Here is an 18,939-nt window from a genome sequence, read left to right on the forward strand (position 1 = left end):
TCTCCCAGTTTAACCATGTTTCAATAAAAGGAACAGTTTTGCTAAAAATAAATAAATAAATATTAAAAAAATTGAATGAACATGATTAATGGCTGACCCTCACACAGTCAATCAGCCTAAACATGTAATGGTATCTGGCATGTACTTCTTTAATTTACAACAGGAGCTGCTAAGCTAACGTTGCTAACAAACACTTTACTTGGACTGTCACCAATCTCATCTGTCATGTAAGAAATAAACCAAAAAGCTACGTACGCAAGTTTAAAAAAAGGACAGTTTAATAAAACGGGAATCAGACGCTAAATGCTAAAACTAGAACCATAGAGGTTCAGGATTGTGTTTATAGACTAATGTATACGAGGTCATACAGTGCTCTGAAGCACATCCATTTACCAAACTGATGGAGATCTGGAGGAGTTTCCAGAGAGAAGCTTACAGAGGAGCTTACAGGAGGATGAGGTTGGTGACAGCTCAAGTCCATTGTTTGTTAGCAACATTAGCCTAGCATCTCTTGTTGTAAACTAAAAAAAACACAGGTTAGATACCAAACATGTCTCGCCCAATCGACTGAATCTGGGGTGAAAGATCGCTTGTGATAACTGGATTATTTGTCCAAATGTTCCTTTAAACGAAGTATTTATGAAGGTGGGGCCTAGCAAATTAGCAACGGACCGGCACCACTAGTGTTCTAGTGTGAGCTAATGAACCCCTACCGCCCGGCTAGCTGTTGGATGTGCCTAAGACTTTTGCACAGCACTCTTAAATCAGCACTAGGAAGGAAAATAATTAGACTTCACCTGCTTTTAAATGCAGAAATAAAAGGAAAACAATCTAGAATTAGCTGGAATTTGTCAAAATCTGCTTTACGTCCCCATAGAAACCACAAAATCTGACCAGAGAAGGAGACAAAAAGGGTTTTCTAACTAAAATGAAAGATTAAAAGATGGAATTCTGACTTTTACAGTAGCACAGTACTTCACATATAGAGGATAATGACCTTGTAAAGCTACGTGGCTTTCCCTTTACTCACTGGCCCGCCCTTATGGTTGCTCTGGTGTAGTGCAGGAGGCTGGGTCTTGCTTGTGATCTGTTAGGACGGGTCCAGCTGACCCTGGCAGTGAGTACTGTGGCCTAAACGAAGTAACTCTGTCAGCAAGACTTTGGCAAAATAGCTAAGAAACTCATCAGTTCATATAAAAAGTAAAAATCTGATGTTTGTTGGTCATTAAATCTGTTAAGGTCTCTCTGTGTGTGTCTCTCGACCTCTCCCTTTCAACGTGTGTTCACCGAGTTGACAGGTGGTCAGCGCACCTACCTTTCACCCACACCTACTGGCCACTTTATCAGAAACACCTACCATACAGGTTCTGCCCTTTGCAGATGTTTATTTTTTTGAATGGAAAGAGACCACTGTGGGATTCCAGCAACCATTCTGGTCAGCGGTGGTTCCGCGTGGTGGTCCCTTTCCACCGACTGTAACAGTGGGCTAAAGTGTTGCAGGTGGGCTACAGCACCTGCAAAGTACACCTACACATGTGAAGGTGTGTCCTGAGTAGATAAAATGGCCAATTAGTGTAGGGACAAGGCAGGTGGTGCTACTAAACTGGCAACTAGGTGTGTAGATATACTTACACACACACACACACACACACACACACACACACACACACACACACACACACACACACACACACATTCATCTTCCCTCCCTCTTTCAAATGCACACACGTACACTTTCAGACACTCCTTTCCTCTCCCATTTAGACATTGTCCACTTCTTCGTCTCTTTGTCCCCCTCACAGATATCCTCCCATACACAGCAGCAGCAGTACGTGTACGGTCAGCAGGTAGACGGACACTAGTAGAGGGGTTCGCTGGCGGGAACAGAAAGCTCCTCTCAGAATCCGCAGCAGGCCAGGAGCTCCACTCCGGGTCTGAAACACAAACACACACGACAAGTCAACTACAGACGTAATGTAATATATATTATATCAACATATAAAAATTATCAAATGATCAGTATATTGTTATGACACAGTTAGCAATATATTATACATTTGAATGATCCATATATTATAACTTAAAATGATCATTATATTAATTACTAATATATATTCTAAGTACATAAAATGACCTTAGAACTATAAGTGTATTATTATAACTCAGTCTGAAATATTACAGCTTTACAACATTACAACTTTTATTATTATTAAGAATGATCAATATCTATAGTCAGAATAGTAAAAGAATAAAGCCACAGTCAGCATTTTACCCCACAATATGCATATTATTATAACTTGGGTAGCACTATACTGTTATAACCCAAAATAATTTGTATATGATTATAATCCAAAATAATCTGCATATGATTATAAGCCCAAAATAATCCGTATATGATTATAACCCCAAATAATCTGTATATGATTATAACCCTAAATTCAAACTATCAGTATTCCAACTCAACATTGTCAGTTTTTTATTAGGGTAGCAATATATTATTATAACTTAAAACTATCAGTATTATAACAGTATTATACCATCAGTATCATTAAATCACTCATGCTGTCCATAACCAGTATGTGGGACAGCGGCCTATTAGAAACACCAACAAAGTAAACATCCACAGAAATGAAACTGCCTGAAACCGGTGTCTCCAGCAGGCCTGCAAGGTCGGTGCTAGTCTGGTCACAGGGCTGGTTTAGTACATACCCGGGTAACAGCGCCCTCTGGTGGCTCGATGAGGACGGCTGTCTCAGACGCATTCCCCTGAAGTCCTGAGTGCCACTCATCCGGTGTGTACCTGCACAGAGACGGGCAAGTTTAAACACAGCCGGTACACACGTTCAGATTCCTACACTTTAGGACCAGTGAACCTTAAGGACCAGTGAAGCCTTTTTGGGGAAGGGCAGGTTAACAGATGACCAACAATGAAATAGAAAAATAAAAGGGCAGAATTTTGAATTTTAATGCTGTAAAAAAACAACATGGTGTATCTATGACTGTTATCACTGGTCACCGCATCCTACCCTACCCTCATTTTTTGTGTCCCAGCCAATCAAAAACCCTTTTTCTGCTCTAGGCCTAAAATTATACAGTCTACGCACATATAAATATGGGATGTGTGGAACTGGCGATATCCAGAGACCACAGCCCTAGCCTGGCCCTGCTCTAGGACCCCTAAAACAGGCAAATGAACAAAATAGTTTTTGTATAATATATAAAAAATATGAAATAAACAATAATAATAATCTTTATGTATTTATTAGATGTATTATATGAACTGTACTGAATAAGGGAACTGGCTGTGAATGCTCAGTGCTCTGTGTTTGCTGTTCTGCTATTTTAACTGCAGGTTAGCGCCATGCTCCTGTAGGGCAGACAGAAAGTGTGTGTTAATCAGGTATTAGGGTCACACCGCTTGAGGTGATCTCTCGCTGCAGAGAGCTGCTCCTCTACGCTCAGCCTCAGCTCCGTTTCCTCGTCCAGCCTGAGCGAGACACACAGACAGAGAGACGCAGACAGACAGTCAGGACAGATATGTAAGCAGGCCCGGCGGCATTCGCAAGGGGGCGTCATTAATTACCCAGGCACCCAGGGCACCTTCTTTACCCAATTAGCTGGGGATAGAGATGCAGACCATTACACAACATCGGTCTCACTCCAAATATTTCCCATTATCAGCAGAGAGCTCTGTAGGTAAGTGTAGCCCTTGTAGTAATGCAATAACAGACCCTGCTAATAGAAAGCCTGCACCCTTTTAAGTGACCAGGGAAGAAGCCTGACCATTAAAATTGAGCTTCATCAACAAGTTCAAAACAGTAAAATCATTTTTCAGCCCTTGAAGTTATTATATATATGTGTGTGTGTGTGTGTGTGTGTGAAATAATTGTAAGGTTAATACCGTCTCTGGAGAAGAATGCACTCAGCCTTATAGTCCTCACTGTGCTCCAGAGGGCCTCCGGGGGCGCTGACCACTTTAATGGTTCCCTGATGGGTAAAATGACACGCAAACTCATTGTTCATACTCGTGCTCACGATAAACATACATTTCAACACATTTAACAATTAGTATTAAACACAGGGAAATGCAAATGCTGAATACTGAGCTTTTCAATTGTTTTGATAAGGGGATTTGCTGTGAGCTAAAATTCGGCAGTTAATCATCAGCCACTGTCCCTCAGAGTGTAAATCTGAACATTGAAACTTTGGTTCTGTGTAGTTTACTATTCACGTCTTACCATCAAACTCCCATTTGTTTCCTGGCCTGTCTAGTGTGATTTCTTTCAATGGATTTTAGCAGGTTTATATGGCTGTATGTGGTCCCCAGCGGGATTTGTCATAGCTTGTACTTGGTTAGTACAGTCCCACCAGTGGGATGTGCAGTAGCTGGTACTTTGTTAAATCTGTCCCACCAGTGGGATTTGCCATTGCTGGTAGTTGGTAAGTACAGTCCCATCAGTGGGATTTGCCATTGCTGGTAGTTGGTAAGTACAGTCCCATCAGTGGGATTTGCCATTGCTGGTAGTTGGTAAGTACAGTCCCATCAGTGGGATTTGCCATAGCTGGTACCTGGTTAGTACGGCGGTCCCACCAGTGGGATGTGCAGTAGCTGGTACCTGGTTAGATCTGTCCCACCAGTGGGATGTGCAGTAGCTGGTACCTGGTTAGATCTGTCCCACCAGTGGGATTTGCAGAAGCTGGTAGCTGGTTAGTACGATCCCACCAGTGGATTTCCTGTAGCTGGTCAGTACGCTCCCAGCAGTGGGATTTGCAGTAGCTGGTACTTGGTCAGTACGCTCCCACCATTGGGATGTGCTGTAGCTGGTACCTGGTTAGTACACTCCCACCAGTGGAATTTGTAATAGCTAGTACTTGGATAGCACAGTCCCACCAGTGGGATTTGCAGTAGCTGGTACTTGGATAGTACACTCCCACCAGTGAGACTGAAATGTTCGGTGTGGAGCGTTCAGCTTTAAGAAGCTTTAATCTTCTAACTGCTTTCCCCAGAAAACAACCTGCAATTCCCAAGTTAACGTACACGGTCCAGAAGTAATGGCTTTCTGCAGGAAACTACGCCGTGGTTTTATAGTGGAATATAGATTTAATGCTGTGCGATAAGCGCAAAGCAAACCTTTTACATTGTTTAGATCTGTAAATAATAAATACAATTATATTCTAGAGAATTTTATAAACCAGTCAGATCCAGTGAATACATGAGTCTTCCTGTCAGCCCCAGGTGTTTAGAGAGGAATGAAGCGCAGGTGCACCCCACACCATAATCACCTGTCTATGTGCGCGCTCCTGCAGCAGTTTGGGTCCAGCTGCCCGGGCCTCCTCCAGCATGGCACTGAGCTGGCGAACCTGCTGGTCACGCTCTGAGAGCGAGGCCAGAGTCTGTTGCTTCAGGACCTCTGCTTGGGCCTGCCAGTCACTGCGCTCCAGCCTACAGGGGGCGACAGAGAGAAAAGCAGCATTTTAGAAAACCTAACTGAATCGCCAGCTCTTTTACACAAGCAGAATTGAATTCATCTATTAATTGTGTCAACTTTGGGGGGGGGGGGGGGGGGGGGTCAATAATTAAGAAACACATTCATTCAGTATCCAATAGTACTTCTGGAAAAGTCCAGGTAAATAAAGAAATGCAGGTAAACTAACAAATCATCTTACTTAAGGTTCTTCAGTTCCTGCATGTCTCTCTTCATTTGGGTATCTCTCTCCTTCAGCTGTTCCTTCATCCTCCTCTCCATCTCTCCTGCTTTCCTCCTTTCCATCTCCAGGGTTTCGGTGAGTCGCCCCAGCTCTCCAGATCCAAGCCTGTCCAGCTCACTCCGCTGCAGCTGCAGCTGCTCCACCTGGAGGAAGATCAGCCTGTTACCAGGTGTAGAGTCTTACAGAGACGTTTACAGAGCTTCCTTACCAACATAACCAAACCTTCCATCTGCAAACTCTACAAATGTATTGATTAGTAAGTTGTGAAGTAATTGGTCACAACTGGTCATCACTAGATCAGCTAAATCCCAAGAGACATCTGAGGTCATGATGTTAGCCTCATATTAGGAACTCTGGGTGGAAGCCATGTTTTAAGATGGGATTTCCTATGTGGTAAAAAGGGTTTGTTTTAACCGTGGCGTTCAGAGCGCCATCTGCTGTCCTTAAGTCCACATTAACGGACGTTATTCCCAGCCGGCTGCAGTAGCAGCAGTGTGGACGCTCTCAGAAGGTAAATAAAGGAGTTGAGGTTCTGCAGTGTGGAGCTATTTTACAGTGGAACCTGAAAACAGACCATAATATCTGACCCTTTATAAAATTCACTGAAAAGCTCCGTTTTACCAGCGGGAGAACCGGAGAACCACCCACTCGCCTTTCTCTGTTTATAAACCAGCACTGAAGAACCCGTTCAGAACCGAGTCGAGGAGGCTAACGCTAATGCTAACACACACACACACTATAGAAACCCCAATTAAAAAAAATAATATGACTGGGACGTCCCTAGTAGAGACCCGGATAAGACTGGCCACCCTATTAAAGTACCCTATTTAGTGCAAGTATGTGTTACAAATTTCACACTCCTACACTCCTCTTATCCTAAGGGTCAAAAATGACTTGTGGACAATCTATGTACCCTGGACGTGTCGTTGGGGTCACTCTAGAAAAGGTAATTAAATTTGAAGCTAATAAAAGATCATTTAGGGGGTCTTCTCTGCTGTTAAGACACCACAAGGATTAAGATGAACAAAATTTAAGCTCCAGATTTGAACCCATCCTTGGCACTCTAGTGATTAGGGCAGTGGGAACACACACCCAGAGCAGTGGGCAGCCACCTTAGCCCATGGGAAGCAACAATGGGTTAGGTGCCTTGCTTAGGGAAGCCTAAGCAGTGGATGCCAGTCCTGGGGACCTACTGGTCCTAGGCTGGCTGTACCTACAGGCCGCCTCTAGTCATAATTAATTATTTTAATAATTATATTATTAATTAGTCATACTCCTTCACTTGCATTGCTGTTTCACTGCACAGGAGTGTGTATTGTAGCATGCATGCAGCAGAGGTTATAGACTCGTTAGCAGCCCTGTAATGCATGTAGTGGGCAGACTAGGGTCCGAATACCACTGTACATCAATAATAGAGTCGTTGGGCAAAACTGCTTAGGCCTGAAGTTAGAATATGGGTATGATGGTGACTATGGAGGTCTATGGCATTGATAATACTGCTTTCTAATACTGCAAGTACAAATCTGCCAGATCAGCGCTAGATATCGATTGATAATGGTTCAATTAGTCGATCAAGCCCCAGAACAAAAATGCTAGTAATTATATTAATCAATACTGGAGTACCATCCTCTCTCTGTCATTCTGGAGTGCAGAAAGTGCATTCTTCAGGCTCCACACTTCTCCACTAGAGCTGCTAGAGGGCGCCGCAGAGTCTCCTGTCTGCTGATTCTCTTCCAGGCGGAGGCGGAGCTCCTTGACCTCGCTGATGGCTTGTTCCCTTGAGTCCTGCAGAGAGGCCATGGCTTGCCCGAAGGCCTGGTTCTGAGCTTTGAGCTGGGCTGCCACTTCCCTCTCAGTTAGCAGCTTCTGCTCCATTTCTACCAAGTCTCTCGCCAGTTCGGCTACTCTTTCCTCTGCCGTTTCCGTCTCGGTCCGTAGGATGCCGCCCTCCCACCGGAGCTCCTTCAACTCTTTGCTGTGGGCTGCCTTGGCTTCCCTTTCAGACTCCAGCGTCTCTTCTAGGGTGCTTATCTGCTTTCTGGCTGCTTGCAGCTGCTCCCTCAGCTTCTCCACTTCTGCACCTGGAGCGTCCTGTACCAAGACCTGTCCAGCCTGCCTCGAAACCTCCTGCTCCACTGCGGGCCCCTTCCTAACCAAAGCCTCCTTTTCCAAAACGTCGATCCTGGCCTGGAACTCGGCCCTCTCCTTTTCTAAGACGCCGATGCGCTCGAGCTGGGCCGAAAGCAACTGCTTTTGCTGGGATTCCTTCATGGTGAGAACCTGTTTCAGCTCGTCCCTGTAGCCGTGGAGCTGGGCAGCCAGCTTGGCGTTTTCAGCATGGAGGTCGTCACGCTGGGCCAGAAGACCACGGAGCTCCTCCTTCAGACCGTTATTCTCAGCAGCAGCCTCTTGGATGAGGCCGTCCTTCTCCATCATCACCTGAAAGACAATGAAAGCAGGCTTGATTCGTCAGACTTCACCTCATTTGCTTCAGCAAGCTTCACTCAACTAGGTACATCTGTCATTTCTACACTACATGTCCCAAAGTTTGTGGACACCCCTTCTAACGAAGGCATTCAGTTGCACCCATTGCTGATATAGATGTGAAAATGCACACAGATGAACCTGTTGGCTCCATGCTGGTATGAAAGTGGTGCTTGTCGCTGAATGCAATCAAATCCCCACAGCTATGCTCCAGCTCCAAAAATCTAGTAGAAAGCTAGCCATTTCTTCTCTGGACAGTGGAGACGGTTACTCAAAAAAAACAACAACCTTGATTTCAGAGGAAACTATGAATGAGTGTCCCAATACTTTTGTCCCTATAGTGTATAATAAACAACGCGCTTCAGCCGGCATCATACCTGGAGGTGTCGCTCCTCCAACTGCTTGTACTGGCTCAGCACCCTGTCCCGATCATCCTGCAAGGATCCCATAGCCTTGGTGAACGAGTCCAGTCTGGCCTTGCTCTGGCTGGCATCCTCTTCAGCTTTATGGAACCTCTCCTCAAGATCTCGCATGGCTGATCGTCTCTCCTCTAGCTGCTTCTCTGCTTCCTCTGCCCTGCCATCTGCTTCCTTCCTGGCTTCCTCCACAGCCTGGTGGTGGAACAAGGTGAAGCAGAATCTGGGTTTGCAAAGGCATCATAAAGAGCAGTAATGAAATCGTGAGGCACTGACCATAGTTCCCCTGAATACCTGAGTCACAGCCTGTTCCTTCTCTCCAAGAAGCTCCACTTCCCTCTTCTCCTTCTCAGCCAACTCCGCCTGAAGGGTCTCTGTGAGGTTCTTGGAGGAACGCAGGTCGGTTTCCAGCTGCTCCAGACTTAAGCACAGCCTCCTCTCCTCCGTTTCTCTCTCCTTGATTTCAGCTCTGGCTTGGTTGGCTTCGCTCTGGAGCTTGCCCACTGCTTCGTCCAGAGCTTTAGCTCTGTGGCGTAGTCCTTCGGTCTCTGCTTCCAGAGAGTCCAGCTGGGAGCGCGTCTGGGCCAGGGAGCTTTCCGCCTGGGTCAATCTCTCCTGCAGTTCTCCTCTTTCTTTTTCCACGGCGGCAAGAGTTTCACCGTGCTTCTGTTCTGCCTCCGCCATCTCCAGACGACACTGCTCCTCCGCCTTCTCCAACCTGTAGACGGGATGAGATTGAAGAAGAGTTCCCTGAAAATGATCAATATTACAAACTAACGAACCAACTAACGAAGAACATGTGACAAGAACAGAGTCAATTCTGCCAGATTTTTTCCCAAAAAGACTAAACTGAAACTTAGCAAATGAGTTCACAGAATGTGATAGTTGACTCCTCCCACTACAAAAACAAAACAAAACAGTGCGACCAGTCGAACCTCGAGCACTGATTTAACTCCATCAGATACACGTAGTACGTCTTCTTATTACTCGAAAAATGTTTAAACGTGAATAAAGACACTGTTTTTATACTGATTACTGATGCTGTAATCTGATTGGCTGAGGGATGCTCTTACTCTAATGTACATAAGTGCATTAACATTGAGGTTGGTTAATTTATGCAAAGATATTTTACTGTTCTACTATTATTATTATTATTATTATTATTATTATGCATGTTTAAGCATCTCTGGTCAAATTACATGTTTTTTATTATCAAATTTTCTAGATGATGTTATATTAAGCTTAATATATAGTTTACTTCATATTTAAATACCATCATTAATATCATTTATATATTATACACTTACTATCATTGATTTTACAAAGAATTTAAATAATCCTGCAAGTAATGTTACACATTAAATGTTATGAGGTGTTTTGTTACATTCAAAAATTAAAATTAAATTTCGTGCAGAAAATACTTATGAAAGTTCATGCCCTGTTGATGTCTTATGCAAATAATGGGCCATTCCATGACAAATTATACACTGATTTACTAAATGTGAATAAATAAATAAATCCATAATAAAAAATAAGTATAGCCTTTAATATGAATCATATTTCTGCTCATTCAGACAAATCCTATTAATTGTCTTTTTTGGAAAACTGCTTTAGAAGTCTGTAAACATGTGTAATTTAACTTTATTTAGATAACTGTATTAGTATTTATTATTTATATAACTTATATAACTAATATTTATATATATATATATTTATAATATAAACTTTTATTTATTCATATGTGACAAATACATTTTAAATAAAATATAATACTATTTAAAATATTATACAGCTCTGGAACAAATTATGAGACTTAGTAGTAGTACTAGTGGAGAGGCGGCCGAGACATGAGAGCTGTGATTGGCCGTTGAGGTTATTTCATCATAGTGATTTCTGAATGCTCTCAAAATTCAGATATTAGTACTGTGTTTAAATCTGAATAATAACTTTTATTAAATTATTATCATCATTTCTCTGCATTATTTGAGCAGGTTTCATTTCTGCAAATTAATCAATAATTAAATTCCCTAAATAGTCAATTTTCTATTTGGAATTTAGGAAAAATGTTTTGTACATGTACATGGTTTATGAAATACAATTCTAATGTACATTTCCCTTAAACACGCTGCCTATAAATACTAAAACCAGAGAAACTGATTATGTAGGGCGGTCTTCTCACTTCAGCTGTATTTGTTTGATAAAGCAAATGCTTCCTTTTCATGCAGATCCCTTACCCCGGGAATTAGCGGCCCCTAGCTTTTAGAGGCTATACTGCACCCAAAAGAAAGCTAAAGAAGCACTTTCTGAACAGTGAGCAAGTCGAGTTCACATAGCACTTCAGTTACAGAGGTTTCAGGAGACGCCTGTTAGAACTAGCGAAGAAAGTACTTAGTGTTACGAAGCTTTTGGGAAACTCACTCTAGATCATAAGGTTAGGCTAATCAGTATAAGCAAGGACATCAAATTTGCCCAGTCTCGGACGGAACAAACCTCTCTAGGGAGCTCTGTAGTTTCTCTTTTTGCGAGCTCTCCCTCTGAAGTTGTTCAGACAGGTCTTTAGCTCGGCTTTCAGCTTCCCGCAACTCGGCCTCCTTCCCCTGGAGGGCGCTGTGGAAGCGATTCTCCCACTGCTTAGCTTCGTCCAGCACACGGTCACGGTCGTCTTGCAGGGAAGACATGGAGCGCGAAAAGGCAGCCAGCCTCGCTAGCGCCTCATCCAAGCGTGCCTGCATGTCCTGGGCGTATCGATCCGCATCCTCCGCCACTTTCCTGGCCTCCAGAGTTGCCTCCTCCTCCCTCTCCCGATCACTGTAGGCCTGCTCCAGCCTCAGCTCCATCTGCTTCAGCTCAGCCCCCAAACGATACCTCACTTCATCAAGGGTGCGCTCTGCCTCTGCCTTCAGTTCCGCCTCACGCCGTTCAGCCTTCTGTTCGGAGGCCGCCTTGTCCGCTAGTGCCTGGCCGGCCTGACCCTGAGCCAGATCGAGCTTCCCTTTAAACGTCGTCAACTCTGACTCAAGCCTCTTTCTCTCCTCTGTGATCTTCTCCATCTCCAAACGGGCTGCCTCCAGCTCCCCACACACCTCATCTCTACCCAGCACGAGTGCCTTCGCTTCCTTGTCCAACTCGCTGATCCGTTCCTGGTACTGGATGCAGTCTTTTTGCATCTGTCTGACCTCCAGTTGCTTCTCCCTCAGAAGCTCCTCAAGTTGACGAGCTCGGCTCTGGCTACCCTCCTTCACTCTCTGGGCGGACTTCAGCTTCTGCTCCAGCTCCCTCTGTTTGCCTGCCTCTGCCTCGGCCTCAGCCCGTTCTCGCTGAGCCTGCCTTCGGTCTTCTTCTAGCCTGGCTGCCCGGTCCTTTTCGCTTGCTACCACAGCCTCCAACTCAGCCCGCTCCCTCTCCGTTTTCTCCAACTCTCGTTGGAGGTCTGCGAGGCGGTCCCGGCCGTCAGCTGCCTCCTGCTGATACCCAGCAATGCTGCCATTGACCTGGGCTAATTGGTTCATAAGCTGTTCCTCGAGGTCATCCTTCTCACCTTCTAGCCTTGCACGAAGCTCCTGGAGGAGGGTTTCTCTTCTAGAACACTCCTCTTTCAGGTTCTCCTCTCTTTCCGTGGACTCCTGAAGCTGCTGCTTAACAGAAGCCAACTCCGCATTTAGTGAAGCTTCCTGCTCGGCTCTCACCGCTTTCTCATCTTCGACAGCTTCCTGAAGCTCTTTAAGATTGTTCTCCGCAACCGTAAGAGCTGCCTCAAGCTTCTTCAGCTTTTCCTCTCCCGGCCCCTCGGCCTCCTCCAAAGGATGAGGCATTTCTGAACAGCTATTCGAGGCATCCTCTTGGGTTTGAGTCAAAACAGGGCTTGACTGAAGTGCAACCACTTCTTCCTTGATAACAACTCCAGAGGTTTCAGAGACGTCCAGAGACGTTTCACGGCGCCTTCCGTCCACTTCCTCGGCCAATCTCTCCTTCAGTTCTTTAGACTCCTGTTCCAGAGACTGCCGTTCAGCGTCCACAACATCGAAATGAGCTTTCAAAGCTTCCAGATCGGTTGTAACTTTCTCCAGCTGCTGCTTCAACACGGTGTCCCGTTCCTTGGTGCCTTTCTTCTCTACTTGTTCTCTGAGCTTCTCGTTCTCCTCCTCCAGGTCCATGATCTTCTGTTGCTTCGCCTTGGCAAATTTCCTCATCTTCTCTTTTACAGACTCTACTTCCTTCTGAGACTCCTCCGCTAACCTCTCTGCCTCCTGTTTGGCTGCCTCGTGGGCCCGTGCCTTGGCGGCCGACTCGTGCCTCTCCTGCCTTGCAGCCTCCAGCACCTTCCGGACACGCTCGGCCTCGTCGCTCACATTCTCGTACGACTTCAGTAGGGTCTCGTACTCGTCCTTCATGCCTTGCACCTTTTCCTCCCACTGCCTACACACCTGGTCGGCTTTTTCCTTGGCGCTCTCGGCCTGCTGTCGGCATTGGTCCTTTTCGTTCAGAAGACCATCCATAGCAAGCTTGAGGCTCTCGCAGGTGGCACCAAGACTCTGGTTCTCCAGCAAGGCCCGATCCACCTCTTCAATGAGCTTCTCCTTCTCTACTCTTAGTTTCTTCAGCTCGGTTTCAGCGTCCTCAAGCTTTCCCATCAGCTCCGATCTCATCTTCTCGACAGCGGCCAGCTCCTCTTTCAGAGCTTGAGAAGCTCGGAGAGCTTCTTTTCGTGATACCAGAGCTGCCTGCAACTTGCGCTGGAGTTGCTGTAGTTTGGCCCCGTTTTCTTTCTCCTCCTCCTGCCTTTGTGGGATCTCGGACTCCACTTTCTGGCTCTTCTCTTGCTCAGCCTTCAGTCCCTCTTTCAAGGAAGCAATCAGCTGGTCTTTTTCCAGCACAGTCTCCTGCATCTTCTCTAGGAGGACACTCTGCTCCCTCAGCTGCTGGCTCAGCTCGCCAATCTCATCGTTCTTGCTATGCAGGAACTGCTTGAACTCCTCCACCTCGGCCTGAAGAGCTGCGACCGGAGACTCTGCGGCGCATACGCTCGCCCTAGCCACAGCGGCGGCCTCCTCCACTTCAGCCTTCAGCACTTCTGCATAGGCTTCTGCTTGCTGACACTTGTCCCTCAGAGAGTTCAGTTCTTCTGAAAGAACATCTATTTGCCTCTCCTTTACCTTCAGCGCTTCCAGCTCTTTGCAGAGCTCAAGGAACTCGCTCTCCTTCAGGGAAAGAGCAGCCTGGCTCTCTTGCAGACGTATCTCCAGGTCCATGCGGGCAGCTTGCTCGGCTTTCAGGTTCGTAGCCTCGTAATCACCTGACGTACCCTGCGGAGGCTCCTCAGCAGGTCCCCTTTGCGGCTTAACTTCACCCTCGGGTGCAGCAAAATCCACCCAGTCTTCCTGAACCCAGTCCCCGGACCCGGGTTTCTCCAGGTTCTCTGAAGCAGTCATAGGTTCTTCTTCCACACCGAGGAGCTTCTCTTTATCCCTTTGCTCCTTTGACTCCAAAAGCCTTTCGAGGTCTTTCAGGCGGTTTAGTAGCTCCGCTTTCTCTTCATCCCCTGCTTCAAACCGTTGTTGCAGGCCATTGTACTCCTCTTTCTGCTGCCTCAGCTGTTCGCGATGGTGCCGGTCCTTCTCCTTTGCCTTGCGGAGGGTGTCTTTACGGGAATCAACAGCTTCCTGGAGCTTTTTCTGCAATGCTTCCAGCTCGGATTCCACGCTGGCAACCTGTGACTGGAGTCTAATATTATCTTGTTCAACTTGCAGCACTCGTTGCTCTTTTAAGCTCACGGATTGAGCCTCCTCGATCAGCCGTTGGATTTCAGCCTGTGCTTCAGTCAGGGCTTGATCTTGATTCGAGATTTTCTGCTCCAGAATAGTCAAAGACTCTTCTCTGGAACTTAAGACCTGCCTGGCCTCTTGCAATAAAGCCTCAAGTTTCTGTACTTCCTGCAGATTTCCTTCCTCCGTACAACGAGGGGTACTCTCTTCCTCTTCTTCATCTTTTCTCTTGCCACTCTCTGCCACCTTCTCGAACCCTGCAATCTTCTTCAGAAGCTCCTTACGCTGCACCAGAGCTGCCTGCAACTTTCGCTTGACCTGTTCCCCATCCTTTTTCATGGTGGCCATCTGAGCTGCCAGGTTCTCGTTCTCCTTGCGCAAAGTGAGGAGCTCCTCATTGCCATCAGATGTTTTCTCTGCCTTTACGTTCTGCTGATCTTCCAACATTTTCTCAAGTTCTAACATCTGCTCCTTCAGCTTTTTGACTTCATTCGATATAGCAAACTTTTCCTCGCCCGCTTCGAGCAGCTTGGCAGACATGGTGTCATCGAGTTCCAGCATCTCCTGCTCTTTCAGAGAAAGACGCTGTTGCAGATCCTCCAGCTCGGCCGCCTTGTCAACGAGGGCAGCTTTAGCGGTGTCGGCCTCCTGAGATATTTGCTGCATTTTTGCCTCCATCTCAACAAGCTTCTCCTCCAGTTCAGATGAGACTCGTTCTCGCTCCTCCACGTGGGCACCAAGCATCCTGGCCTGACCTTCATTCTCCACTAGTTTCTGCTGGAGCTCCTCCAGATCTGCCTCCAGGGTTTGAAGCTTCTCATCTTTGGAGCAAGCCTCCATTCGCAAGCTCTCCAGTTGGTCTTCGAGGACCTTTGTTGCGTTGCTCTGTTGATCTCTTTCTGAAGTCCTGCGATCTGCCTCTCGCTGAATCTCTGCTGTTGCTTCCATCAAGTCTTGCTCATACCTCCGTGCCCTTGCCTCTGCCTCATCCTTAACAGCTGTCAGTGACTTCAGCTCCTCCTCCAGAAGGTGTACCTTCTCCTGAGACCCAGAGGCTGCATCTTTCAGATGCTGAAGCTCAGCCAGAAGTTCACTATATCTCTTCTGGAGTTCATCAGCCAGGATCTGTGCAAAGGCCTGGCCAGGGCTCGAATCAGTACTCAGCAAGCTTGCCTCTTGCTGGCTAATGTGCACCTGTACCGTTTCACGGATAACCACGGACGAGGACTCTACCTCAACCATGGAGCATGTGGAGGTGACCTGCTCTTCGGTAGTTTCCTCCCAGGACTGGGTGGAAAGTTGGAGTGCATCTAGGGTTTGGACCTGTGGAGGCCACTCCTGAGCCCCATCTTGATTAATAGCCTCCAGAAGCGTCCAGCTACTATGAGCAACATCTGAGTCGCTGCTGGTTACCATCTCATCTGAGGACGTTCCCTTCAACTCTCCAGGAGACTCCGGCTGGGGTCCGGCAATCTCAGGACTACTCTTACTGTCAGCAGACTCTACAGCAATCAATGCTGTGTCTTCCTCCGGAGCTTCATCAAGACTAGGGGGTGCCTCAGGACTGTCAGGAGGTGTGCTAGTGATGTTTTCAGTATTTCCTGCCTCGGCCGCTTTTAGGCTCTGCTGCTCGGTGGACGCTAGCTTTTCCCTGAGATCGGAGAGTTCTCGCTCTCTTTCCATCAGCTGTTGCTCCAGAGCCAGAACTTTCTCGCTGGGTACTGAATCTCCTGAACTGCGGTCATCTGGGGATTCAGCTGGGAAAATAAAGGAACGGAATCATGACAGAACCTCAGAATTAGAAATGCTTACTTTACATATACCATATTGACAAAAGTATTGGGACACCTGCCCATTATTCAGTATTTCCTCTGTAATCAAGGATACTAAAAAGAGAGTTGGAGTAACTGTCTCCACTGTCCAGAGAAGAAGACTTTCTACTAGATTTTGGAGCTGGAGCATTGCTGTGAGGATTTGACAGCATTCAGCGACAAGAGCATTGCTAGTGAGGTCAGGGTGTTGGATGATGATCACCACCACCACCACCCCACCTCATCATCCCCAACTCCCCAACTCCACCATCAATCATTCACAGTTCCTCCACTGCTCCACAGCTCAATCCTGGAGGGCTTTATATACACCCCTCTTGGCCACGCCTGGCATTAGGCAGCATGGTGCCAATAGGCTCATCTAGTTTATCTGTCCTATTCTATTGGCAGTACTTCTTCTCTACAGGGACTAGACAAGCCGTGTGTGTGTGTCTGTGTGTGTGCATTTACACACCTCTACCAACTACGGGTGCAACCTGACATAGCTGGGGTGTCCACAAATATTTGGACAAAGTGTACCGGTTTCCTGAGGGAGCCTTTATGTTACTTATGTTCAGAGTAACTTTAAAAAGAGTGGAAAACTACGAGAAAGTGGACGTAGCGGAAGGGGGTCAAAGTCACAGGACTGCCGAGTGCACTCACCTTTGTCTGCCCCGTCCAAATCCCTCACAGACAGGTCAGTCACCTGATCTCCCAATGACTCATCATGAGTAACCTGGGAAACACAAGTCCACCTTACAAAACATGGTACACTCAGGAACAAGAGCCCAATGAGATATGAGGTAATGAGAGACAAAACAACATGCTTAATACCATTATATACATGATCATGATCACCAGGTTGCTGTGGGAGAGCACAGACAAATATGGCGGCCATAACTGACGGGGAGAGGATTACCAACCCTCTGACCTTACAGACTAGGGTCAGCCAGTCTGAGACAGTCGCTGGCATTTCATTAACCTTGGCCCAGGTTAAGGAGGTAGACACACAGACAGGCTGGCCAAGCATATTAAGCATTTGCAGTCATGTAAGAAAATAAGGACGCCCCATTAAAGCCCCAGTAATCCCCCCCCTCCATTTATTACTCCTTTAAATGTGTAGAATTAGACTCAGCTGCAGATCATCAGCTGCAGATGATCAGAACATGGTTGGAGATAATTATTTTGGAGGAGTCTGGAGTCTTATTTAAACCTCAGACATTTAGTCTGGTCTGCTCTTGATTGAAGTTGGTGAAGGGAGGGGTGAAGAAGGTCACCATGACCAGATCCAGAGAGCTCTCTGAGGCCTTCAGGAAGAAGGGTGGAGATGAAGAGGAGTCTGGATGAGGGTTAAGAAGATCATCCTGGTGGACAGCGGAGCGGCTGATTTCTAATAGCTAATATAATAGAGATCGTCTGAACCTTCCTCCCAGACTCCTGAAGGCCTCAGAGCGCCCTGTGGATCTGGTCATGGTGATCTTCTGAAATATAAGGTTTTTAATGGGGTGTCCCAATATCTGTGCACATGACTGTATGATATTACAAAAAAAAAATCTCAGTGTAATTTGAATATGGATACAGCAACACAATTCACACGTCCAAGGGATTTGTTTCGGCCAGTCGGAGCAGGATGTGACTGGCTTCCTCAGTTGGGTCAAGTCCACTTACCTGAAGCTTGGCAAGCTGTTGTTCTAGTTGCTGGATCCTGCCGACTGCCTCCTCTCCTTCTGCAGTGCTTTTATCTAGTTGTCCTAAAAATAAATAAATAAATAAATACATAAATACATAAATAAATAAATAAATAAAAAGATGAATATCTGACCATTACATTTTGAATATAATACATCCAGGTGGACGTACAGCACACCATAACTGTCTAAAAAGTATTTAAAGTTATTTATTATGTTATTATTATTATCATATATTTTTTATATAATATTTTTTGTTCATTAATGCAGAAGCGTAAACAGTGGCGCTAATCGGCTTCCGGTCGTGTTGTAATTAATGGCTGAGGCTGCTGCCCTTTCCTAAACACACCCACAAGTAAACACCCACCAGAGTTTTCACTTCACCCATTGGATTAAATTAAAAAAAGACTTTTACATAAATAAATAAATAAACACCTTACTCCCAGTCACTGCGTCGCCACGTCCGGCTCTGAGTAGTACCGATATCTAACGTCCGCCTGGCTAACCAGTAGCATGCTAGCATGCTACTAGTTAGCCAGTCGAGCTAATCCCCCTTCAATGTATCAGCTAGCATGTGACTAGTTAGCCAGTCGAGCTGATCCCCTTCCATTGTATTAGCTAGCATGCTACTGGTTAGCCAGTCAAACTAATCCCCCTTCCAATGTATTAGCTAGCATGCTACTGGTTAGCCAGTCAAACTAATCCCCCTTCCAATGTATTAGCTAGCATGCTACTGGTTAGCCAGTCAAACTAATCCCCCTTCCAATGTATTAGCTAGCATGCTACTGGTTAGCCAGTCAAACTAATCCCCCTTCCAATGTATTAGCTAGTATGCTACTGATTAGCCAGTCGAGCTGATCCCCTTCCATTGTATTAGCTAGCATGCTACTGGTTAGCCAGTCAAACTAATCCCCCTTCCAATGTATTAGCTAGCATGCTACTGATTAGCCAGTCGAGCTGATCCCCTTCCATTGTATTAGCTAGCATGCTACTGGTTAGCCAGTCAAGCTGATCCCCCCCCTTCCAATGTATTAGCTAGTATGCTACTGGTTAGCCAGTCAAACTAATCCCC

General features: G+C 46.1%; 1 protein-coding gene across 2 annotated transcripts in view; it reads right to left on the minus strand.

The window, feature by feature from the left end:
- Nucleotides 1–1,622: 1,622 nt before the first annotated feature.
- The window catches only part of golgb1 (golgin B1), a 28,925-nt gene continuing 11,608 nt past the window's right edge, over nucleotides 1,623–18,939 (minus strand). For both annotated transcript variants that reach the window (XM_072674106.1, XM_072674108.1), the window contains exons 9-20: nucleotides 17,848–17,930; nucleotides 16,843–16,915; nucleotides 11,100–16,128; nucleotides 8,904–9,327; nucleotides 8,571–8,804; nucleotides 7,333–8,148; nucleotides 5,668–5,852; nucleotides 5,284–5,443; nucleotides 3,902–3,987; nucleotides 3,416–3,487; nucleotides 2,710–2,800; nucleotides 1,623–1,934 (exon numbers count right to left, since the gene is read on the minus strand). In XM_072674106.1, the coding sequence (XP_072530207.1) occupies nucleotides 1,797–1,934; nucleotides 2,710–2,800; nucleotides 3,416–3,487; nucleotides 3,902–3,987; nucleotides 5,284–5,443; nucleotides 5,668–5,852; nucleotides 7,333–8,148; nucleotides 8,571–8,804; nucleotides 8,904–9,327; nucleotides 11,100–16,128; nucleotides 16,843–16,915; nucleotides 17,848–17,930 (7,391 nt within the window). In that variant the 3' untranslated portion in view covers nucleotides 1,623–1,796. The remainder of the gene's footprint in view (nucleotides 1,935–2,709; nucleotides 2,801–3,415; nucleotides 3,488–3,901; nucleotides 3,988–5,283; nucleotides 5,444–5,667; nucleotides 5,853–7,332; nucleotides 8,149–8,570; nucleotides 8,805–8,903; nucleotides 9,328–11,099; nucleotides 16,129–16,842; nucleotides 16,916–17,847; nucleotides 17,931–18,939) is intronic.

Source organism: Salminus brasiliensis, chromosome 2 (assembly GCF_030463535.1).
Source record: "Salminus brasiliensis chromosome 2, fSalBra1.hap2, whole genome shotgun sequence".
In the NCBI taxonomy this organism is placed as follows: domain Eukaryota; kingdom Metazoa; phylum Chordata; class Actinopteri; order Characiformes; family Bryconidae; genus Salminus; species Salminus brasiliensis.